The sequence below is a fragment of the Apium graveolens genome, unplaced genomic scaffold (genome assembly GCF_009905375.1).
Source record: "Apium graveolens cultivar Ventura unplaced genomic scaffold, ASM990537v1 ctg8786, whole genome shotgun sequence".
Taxonomy (NCBI): Eukaryota; Viridiplantae; Streptophyta; class Magnoliopsida; order Apiales; family Apiaceae; genus Apium; species Apium graveolens.
This window is the reverse complement of record NW_027421470.1, coordinates 30,648-41,256: the sequence shown is the minus strand read 5'-3', so window position 1 is coordinate 41,256 and position 10,609 is coordinate 30,648. Positions and strand designations below refer to the sequence as shown.

Below are 10,609 nucleotides of genomic sequence, written 5' to 3'. Positions count from 1 at the left end.
CTTTTGGAAACAAAATCTCTTTCCATGAAGACAGCATCTCGAGCAATAAACACTTTCTGCTCAGAAGGACTATAAAAATAATACGCCTTTGTTTCATTAGGGTATCCTACAAAAATGCACTCTTCAGATTTAGGTCCAAGCTTGTCAGATTCTTGACGTTTCACAAATGCCTTACATCCCCAAACTTTCATAAAGTTCATGCCTGACCGTTTCTCTTTCCATATCTCATATGGAGTCTTTTGAACCTTCTTAGTAGGAACACGGTTAAGTGTGAAAGCCGCTGTTTCTAGAGCGTAACCCCAGAAACTAATTGGAAGATCTGCATGACTCATCATCGATCGCACCATGTCCAACAAGGTGCGATTTCTCCTCTCTGAAACTCCATTCCATTGAGGTGTTCCTGGCGGAGTGAGTTGCGATACAATACCACACTCTTTCAAATACTCTCTAAATTCGGTGCTTAAGTATTCACCCCCACGATCGGATCGTAAGATCTTAATACTTGCATCTCCGCCAATTTGCTTCTCTACTTCAACCTTGTATTCTTTAAATTTTTCAAAAGAATCGGATTTGTTCTTCATAAGATATACATATCCATATCTACTGAAATCATCAGTAAATGTTATGAAGTAGTAGTAGCCTCCTCTAGCCAATACACGCATTGGGCCACATACATCACTATGTATTAGCTCCAGACGTTTAGTGGCCCTTTGACCCTTACCAGTGAAAGGGGCTTTAGTCATCTTACCAAGCAAACAAGATTCGCATTCTTGGTATGATTCAAAATCAAACTTATCCAAGTATCCATCCTTATGTAATTTGGATATGCGTTTCTCATTTATGTGGCCTAGACGACAATGCCAGAGGTATGTTTGATTTGAGTCATTTATTTTAAGTCGTTTGTTTTCTATATTACAGACAGGGTTATCTAAATCAAGAACATATAAACCATTAAATAAACGCGCAACACCATAGGTTAAATCATTCAAAGCAAAAGAGCAACTGTTGTTCTTTATTGTAAACGAAAAACCTTTCTTGTCCAAACAAGAAACAGAAATAATGTTTCTGCGAATCGCAGGCACGTAAAAACAGTCTTCTAGTTCTAAAACAAGCCCAGAGGGCATAGATAAATAATAAGTCCCTACAGCTAAAGCAGCAACTTTTGCTCCATTGCCTACTCTTAGGTCCACTTCTCCCTTAGCCAGAGTTCTACTTCTCTGCAGGCCCTGCACATTTATACAAATGTGAGAAGCACATCCAGTATCAAATACCCAGGATGTAGAAATAGACAAATTGACTTCTATAACATAAATACCTGATCCAGAAATCTGAACTGCTTTCTTTTTCTTCAGATCCTCCAAGTAAATTGGACAGTTTCTCTTCCAGTGACCATCTTTCTTACAGTAGTGACATTCACCCTTGGCCACACCACCTTTAGGCTTTAAAGCCTGTTTGGGACCTGACTTTGGCTTGGTTGTAGAATCAGATCCAATCTTCTTCTTACCCTTCCATTTTCCCTTCCCTTTGGCCTTACCTTTATTTCCCACCATCAGTATGGGAGCAGGTTCAGCTGTCTTCATGTTGGTCTCATATGTTCTCAACATATGCAACAATTCAGTAGGTGTTTTGTCAAATTCATTCATATTGTAGTTCACAACAAACTGAGTGAATTTGTTGTTCAAAGAATTCATGATTAGGTCAATACCAGTTTCCGGACCAATCGGGAAACCCAAAGTTTCAAGGTACTCAATGTAACCAATCATCTTCAGAACATGTGGGCCAACTGGTTCACTCGCCCCTTGTTTGCAATTAAAAAGTGACTTACTCGTGTTGAACCTTTCTTGACGAGTTTGGCTTGCAAACATGCTTTGCAAGTGCTCATTGATAGTATATGCATCCATATGCACATGTTGTCTTTGAAGCTCAGCACTCATAGTTGCCAACATAAGACATGCAACATCATTTGCATCATTCTCATCCTTTGTGCGTGCTGCTCGTTCATCAGCAGTAGCACCCTCAGGAAGGGGGCCTGGAGGAGGAATATCAATGACATGAAGCTTGCGCTCCTGCCTGAGGACAATCCTCAAATTCCTCTGCCAGTCTAGGAAGTTGTTTCCTCCTGTCAGCTTGTCCTTCTCAAGGACTGAACGTACGGATAGTGTGTTTGTGTTGTTTGCCATTACTCAGTATCTACAATAATAAAAGCGCAAAATAAACATTAGATTGTCTGAGTTAAAATTTTATGTTCATATGATTATGATATATTCGTAATATATCTCCCACTATTTTTTTATCAAATTAATAGCCCTAACTATTAATTCGGAAAGTATATCCCATAAATCTTTCTAGTGAGCCAAGATCCATATTTCGTCATGTTCTAAGTCAACCACTGGTATCCTTAAAACATGATTATTTAGGTAGACAACAGTTGTCAATTATATCATATATAATTCTTGGATAATTTGGTGAACAACAATTGATCTTATCTATCTAATAGATTTTTAACCAAACTCTATGCTTCTAAGTTCATAATAGTTGAATATAACCGTTTATATTCACCTTATTATGATGACTCAGTTAAGTTAGACCCAATGATACAACGTCCGAATATAACCGTTTATATTCGTCGCATTTCACCATGATAGATAGGAGTCCCCTGCCACTGACAGCCCTTCCCCTTATCGATCTAGGATTTAATGAGTGTTCATTCATTGGAAAGCATCTGATTAAAACTTAATATTTTTACTTAGGGATTTTAATTTAGAACGATCATGATCCCATCATAAAGAGATTCCCAATTTTTCCTTGAATAAAATACTTCAAATCAATACTCGTCAATGGTTTGATTTCCAGGTAGTGGAGGAGTCACATCGGTCTCGCTTAAAACCCACAGCCTTACAAGTTCTATGAACCCGTTGTTGACAAAATCGCCCCATGTCAGAAATAAAGAAAATTCGTATTTTATTCCGTGTTTCATAAACACGAGAATCTCATGATCGTTTGTTAATTTTAAATCTTAAGTCGTTACAGATTTTATCTTGTTTAAAGGCATGGCATGGGTGATGTATCTAATACATACATACATCATTAATCTAATTAAAACATGCATTTTTCTACTCTACACATACTATTTATACATCATATGAAAAGTACGTAAAGTAAACGTGCAATAGTTATGGCCCAATCCTATGTGATCTTTTCAGGCTAATGAAAAGATCAAGGTCAATCTATGGTGTAAAAATAACTATTACATATGTCTTCTCTATTGCTTCCATTGTCTCCTTGGCCTCCATAGGATGCCTCCTCTTTCCCTTGTCCTTCTAGGATGTTACATTAAGAATTATACTAATGAACTTACAAAAGAACTCGAGTTACATTCGAGATAAAACAACTACAAATAGAAAACGACATGCAAGTCGTATTTATTACAAACCAAAAGAATAAACCATTACAACTAAGGTCTTAAGGCCATAACTATGCACCATGCTCAGTAACCATTAAAGAACATGATAGATCATATAAAGATGACATACTATTTATCACTTATCATGATCCAATCAAGAATAATAAATAAGTAAAGCATATGTCATAAGCACAAATTAAAAACGAAACCCTAACCACGCGGTTCGACCTCCGCGGTGAGGTCGCTGGGGGGGTTCGGGGGGGCAGCGAGCCCCCCGATGGCGGAAATTTTTGCAAAATCAAGTATCAGAATACTAGAAAAACATGTATCAGAATACTATTCCAGAAGCATGTATCAGTATACACACGATCCATATCCCAGTTACCAAAAACGTGTATCAGTATACATATTTTAAGAGATCGCATACATATGAGTTATGGCAGATCTTAAACATACTAGTATCATCATATAGATCATTAACAGATTCATCATATCATTCATATAACATAACTGTTATCATGGCAGACTCATATAACATAACTGTTATCATGGCAGACTCATCACACATGCATACTTGTAAAAATACAGTAAACACGTAACCAAATCAGCCCCTTATACACGTAGCTCTGATGCCATTGTTGGGTTCCGAAGGCATAAAACGCAGCGGATAAACGTAAATAAAACAAAAATTCGAAACCCAAAAACAGGATCCATGTATAATTATGGGCAGATTATGGAGATAACGAATCATACCTTTCAAGAGATTAACTTTTACGAACTCAACGGAGATCCTAGCTATCACGCTTTGTGTCTACCTCTCGGAGAAACACCTCTATGGTATCCACACGAGCACCTTCAAGAACGTCTCACGAACTTGACTACGGAATGGATGTACTAGCCTCCTTCTTGACGATCTGAATTGCCTCTGCCTCTCTTTGCTGCTAGGGTTTTCTTAAAAAAACGTTCAAGCCTCTTTAACCTCTCATTATCTATTTATAATGACTGATTAAAAAGGCCCATAATAGCAAAGCCCAACCCTAGTAGGTATTGGATTAAATAATAAAAACGAATTTCTATTATTTAATTAATAACTAAGTCATACTTAATTATTATGGGCAAAAACATTCCTTTTAATTCGAATTTATATTATCTCAATTAAGTCTTACTTAATTATAATAAAATTCAAATAATCATCAATTAATTTAAATCCATAATTTAAATTAACTATTCCATTAAGTGCTCTATTTGTGCGACCCTATAGGCTATTATTTAATTGGCAATAATTTTATTCTCTAATAAAATTATAAACAATGAGCGGTATCTAGTAATACATCATTGTTACCCAATTAAACAATAATTAAATCGTGATTAGATAAAACCTTTCGTGATTAATGTTTTTTCGTGTAATATAATCCCTTTAACCATACATATTATAGATTAAACTCGAGGCATGTATTTAGTCATCCTCTTCAACATTTAATCTGGGTTTACTTGATGCATGAGTAGATTATTGAAACAAATCATTATTTGAGCATGGCCATGCTTTTATAATCTCACTCAATCAAGAGGCCAATAATATCTCTCCTAATTATAGGAGGGTTAAATCCTTTATCTATCATTCATATTTCTCATACGACTCATGATATACCCGATGTCCACTTTTATCATCACCCGATCAAAAGTAACTTTTAATGTAGTCAAAGTATATTAATCCTCGTATAGAAATATAATGATTTCAAGTCAAAGGATCGTTACACCATTATCACTGTGAGTCTTTCTTATGACTTTATTAAACATGAAGAATCTCACTGTGGGTCTGTCCAGTACCATGTACTCTCACATGTACCTATGTATTGACTTCAGTATCCCCATACTTATAACCAATGAGATCTGGTTATCTTGTCAAACAACATACTAGTCTATCTATGTATTATTATTGTCCTATATAATAATACTCGACTAGGGACCTTTAAGAATATGATATATTATATAATCTCAAGTTCAAGTCATGTACTTAAACTATACAATTTGTATCATGATTCTAAGGACATTTATTATGCTAACAAAATATCGCAGTAATTAAGGTCATAATAAATACATTTATTGAATGATCAACTGACATAAAGATAAAAGAATAATGTATTGCCTCTAGGGCACCTACACTAACATTACTGAGAGAAACTTCCTATCTTGCCTCTGCCCTTGGTAACTGATCCTTCTATTATCTGAGGTGTACAGAACAACTCTCTTTTTCTTACAATCAATATTTGCCCTATATCGAGACAACCAATCCATACCTAGAATAACATCAAAGTCTCCCAACTCGAAGGGTATTAAATCAACAGGGAACATATACCCCAAAATCTCTAAGGAACAACTAGGACAAAATTGTTTTACAAGTACTTTATCCTTATTAGCCACTTCTATAGTTAAGGGTTCATCTAAATCTTCTAGCATCAATTGCATTTTACTCACACAATTCACGGATATAAAAGATCTGGACGCTCCCGAATCAAACAAAACGTTAACAGGTACGGAATTTAGAGTAAGCGTACCTGCAACCACATCAGAATCATGAACTGGAGACTTCTGGGTCATCTTGAAAGTCCTAGCTCTCGCAGTACTGGTTGCTGGTCCTTGAGACACACTCCTTCCCGCATTACCTTGGGTCACTGACTTGCAATTCCTAGCTATGTGTCCCACTTTGCCACAGCTAAAATAAGTAACTCCTTGAATCTCAGACTTACACTCCTTGGAATAGTGACCTTTTTGTCCACACTTAAAACAATTAACATTCTCTCGGCACTGTCCACTGTGCTTTTTCCCACATGTCTTACAATCAACTACTGGCTTACTCATCCTCGTCGGGGCAGAGTTAACTGATGTTGTACCGGGCTTAACTTGGAGAAAGTTCTGCCCTTTAAACTTTTTATTCTTATTTCTGCCGAACCAACGCTGAAACTTTTGACTTGCTATTCCTGATTCTGACTTTGCAGGTCCACTTTCAAATTTCCTTTTCTCGAGAAATTAATCATTTCTCGAGATGTCGAGTTCGATGAATCAGATTACTGGAGATGGAGCGAGGATGAAAGAAAAGTTGCTGGTTTATTTTTCAATGGTGATGACGATGACGGTGATAACCGGAACATTGAAGATGACGGAGACGATGATCAAACTCCTCCACCAAGTCCAAATCAACAAACTTTTGGATCAACACCATCCACGGGAGGAAGCAGCAGTTCAGGGGGAGCGCCAAGGAAAATGCGAAGTTTGGATAATATATATGAAGCAACAAGTCCGGTACAAACTACCTTTGATTATTCATTGTTTTGCTTAATGGCTGAGTGTGATCCAGTTACATTTGAGGAAGCTTCTGAAGAAAGCAAATGGAATAAAGCCATGGATGAAGAAATTGGCGCAATCAAGAAAAATGATACATGGGAGCTCACAGATCTTCCAGAAGGACACAAAGCAATTGGTGTCAAGTGGGTCTACAAGACAAAGACAAATCAGGATGGTGAAGTGGAAAAGCACAAGGCGAGGCTAGTGGCTAAAGGCTACAAGCAGCGATATGGCATTGACTATGATGAGGTATTTGCTCCAGTTGCAAGAGTTGATACCATAAGACTGCTTACAGCAATTGCAGCTCAAAATCAATGGAAGATTTTTCAGATGGACGTGAAGTCGGCATTTCTGAATGGTTATCTTGAAGAAGAAGTCTATATTGAGCAGCCTCCCGGATATGTTCATAAAGGCAAGGAAGATAAAGTCTATCGGCTGAGAAAAGCATTATATGGTTTGAAGCAAGCTCCGCGAGCATGGAATACAAGGGTTGATGAATATTTTCAGAAAAAAGGTTTCGTGAAGAGTCCATACGAGCATGCCCTCTATACAAAGACAAATTCAGGGGGAGATATTATGATCGTGTGCTTATACGTGGATGACATCATCTTTACAGGAAACAACCCTGGTATGTTTGATGATTTTAAGAAAGTTATGACTAACGAATTTGAGATGACAGATATTGGTCAAATGTCATACTTTCTTGGAGTCGAGGTGAAGCAAAAGAAAGATGGGATTTTTATGTCTTAGAAAAAATATGCGGAGCAAATTTTAAAGAAGTTCAAAATGGAGGAATGCAAGCCGGTGAGCACACCAGCAGAAGCAAGCATAAAGCTCAGAATTGATTCAACGAGGGAGTCGGTAAATCCGACATTGTTTAAAAGTTTGGTCGGAAGTCTGAGGTACCTAACTTTTACTCGTCCGGATATCATGTATGCGGTTGGACTGGTTAGTAGATACATGGAGAAGCCGAAGCAAGATCACTTCATGGCAGCTAAAAGAATTTTGAGATACATTAAAGGTACACTTGATCATGGTTTATTTTACACTCATTCTCAAGATTCAAAATTAGTTGGCTACTCAGACAGTGATTATGGTGGAGATTTGGATGACGGGAAAAGCACTTCAGGTTATGCTTTTCATATTGGTTCAGCAATATTTTCATGGTCATCAAAGAAGCAACAAACAGTTGCTCTCTCAACATGTGAGGCGGAGTATATGGCAGCAGCAGCATGCGCATGTCAAGCTATGTGGCTAGGCTACATATTGGGCGAGTTAAATCTTGCAAAGGTTGATCCGGTTACTATTTATGTGGATAATAAATCCGCTATTTCACTCGCGAAAAATCCAGTATCCCACAGTCGAAGCAAGCACATTAATATTAAATATCATTTTCTTCGAGAAAAGGTAAACGATAAAATTGTGGAATTGGTGCACTGCAGAACAGAAGAAAATTTAGCCGATATTTTCACAAAGCCATTGAAGCCAGAGATATTTCTGAAAATGAAAAAGAAACTCAGAATGCAGAATCGGGTTTGAGGGGGAGTGTTAGAATTCAAACCCTCATATGTATAAGTAAAAGCTGGCATCTAGAATTTGCAAAATAAAAAGTCAGCTATTAAATAAGTATCCAGCTGTGTGTACCAGATAATAAGGAAGAGTACGTGAAATGTAATTACAGCAGCACAACTATATATTTTCAGGATAAGAGTTGAATGAGGAAGAGTCCAGCAAGATGTCAAACTATTCATATTGTCTAGAAGGATGGAAGCTGCTTGTCATCTGTAAGATCTTAAATGAAGCCCTGCAAATAAGGTAGGCTGAGTTGAAGATTGCACAAAACACAGATGCAGGAACCTAGATATTGAAATTTGATATGCTTGTATTAAATGTATGTCTATGTAAGCAATTAGGTCAGCAACAATATTACTTAAGCAATTAGGTCATCATCTCAGAGCCTATAAATAAGGCATTCCTGCATTCTTGTATACAACACCAATAGTGAGGTTCACAGAGAGAAAGAAAAGAGCTGAAACTCTTGTGAGAGGAAAAAGATTGCAGTGTGTGTAAATACTTATATATATGTATAAGTTGTATTTCTATTATTAAGAAATAAAAGTAATCTGTTATTATTGTGCTGGTGTAAAAATATTATTGAAATATTTTTTGTGTAAAGCCCATCTACGTTTTCAACAAAGCCCATACGGCAGTTTAGCTGTGTAAGTCTTCTATTAAATGTTTTATAAGCAAAATTAGAGAGTAGAATGTCATTTTAACTGCTTTGTAGTTGTGGATTAGTATTCTCTTCTCTTCCACCATTCTCCAGCCTGTTTGTTCTTGTATCTATCTTATAACAGGGGAAGAATTTACTATTTATTTAGTTGCATCCAAGTTTATCTTTATGTTACTTTTGCCTCTTCATTTGTTACCTGTAGATTTTACAACTTTTGTTTGAAATATTAAATGAACGCAAAATTTGAAACCTGGTTTACATACATTGTGAATATGTTTGGATTAATTAAATTCGTTGAGAAATTAATCATTTGCTTAAGGTATTTTGGCAATTCAAACTATATATGTATTTAATTAAATATTTACTTGAAAGAGTGGAGGGTAAATACTACGAGAACTTCTTTGTAGTTGTGGTTTGAAACTTTCCTTCTCTTTTATACTTTGGTTTTCTTGTTCTCAAACTTTTTAACAGGGGAATGATTAATAGCTTGTTACTTTCGCCCAAGTTATACTGTTTCCTTGCCTTTTTTACTTGTATCTGTTTTGGAACTTGATAAGTATTAATGATTTGTTTTCTAGTGCGTAATGATTATATCCAAGAGCTGAGCTGGTTTTCGTGAGGATTTTGGGTTGAATTACAATTTTATATATTACCCAATGATTTGAGATAAGACGAAATCAAATTCGGGATTCTTAAAATCTGCTTAATGTCTAGTTTATATAATTTGTCTTTGTGTATGAAGGGCTAGGTGCAGTCAGCTGGCTTGCTCTGCTAATATGGTGCAATCTACTAGATGCTAGTACAATTTATCTAGCGAAGAAAGTTGTTAATAAAATAACAAATATAACATAAAATTATAAAATACATTATGTTTTGGTACATATATATAATCAACTCTATATATTCAGTTTTAGGTATTATTTAAAGTTCATTTTTGAAATGTTATTTTTTTTATTTAACCAACATTGTAAATAAAAAAAAACTAATATAGGCACCCCTTTAATTCATAGGTGCACACCTAATATGTACACGCTAATTAACTCTTAAATACATATTAATACCAGCCAATTTACGAGGATAGTTTTATCTATCTTAATTTCAATAAAAGCTAAAATAGAAACATTTTATGGTATGGAAATACTACCAAGACTAAGAAGGAAGAAAACCACGGCGACGGAGCTGCCGGAAGAAGTAGTCCGCCGGGAAATACTCACACGACTCCCCATCAAATCTGTGGTACGTTTCAAATGTGTATCTAAATTATGGTTATCTCTATTCTCCGATCCCCAATTTGTAAAACAACACCTCACTCGTAACACCACTCAAAACCCTAATGATTATGACTGTCTCATTGCTAGTAAGCATAAGTGCATAACAAAATCGTCATTCTTTCTCGGTACAAAGAAACATTAGCACTCCCTTCTGGACGTATCCATTTGGGTATGGGCCATTTGATTGGAGATTTATCTGGAACTTGTTTGACTCAGGTAAAGTTTGATACTGAAAGTAACGAGTTTAAGGTGTTGCCTGAATTTTACTTTGATACCAGTGAACGTGGAGAGACTTGTGCATATAGATCTCAATATTTATGGATATGAAAGATTGTCTTAGTGCTTGTTTGATATACATTG

The 10,609-nt window shown here is 36.1% G+C and overlaps 1 protein-coding gene across 1 annotated transcript; it reads left to right on the top strand.

The window, feature by feature from the left end:
* The first annotated feature begins 7,531 nt into the window (after positions 1-7,531).
* Positions 7,532-8,284, top strand: LOC141705337 (secreted RxLR effector protein 161-like). Its single transcript, XM_074508338.1, has one exon. The coding sequence runs from the start codon at positions 7,532-7,534 to the stop codon at positions 8,282-8,284; it is 753 nt and encodes a 250-aa protein (XP_074364439.1).
* The last annotated feature ends 2,325 nt before the right edge of the window (positions 8,285-10,609 follow it).

Coding starts and splice junctions, on each gene's coding strand:
- LOC141705337 (XM_074508338.1), top strand. CDS start 7,532: ATGGAGGAATGCAAGCCGGTGAGCACACCAGCAGAAGCAAGCATAAAG.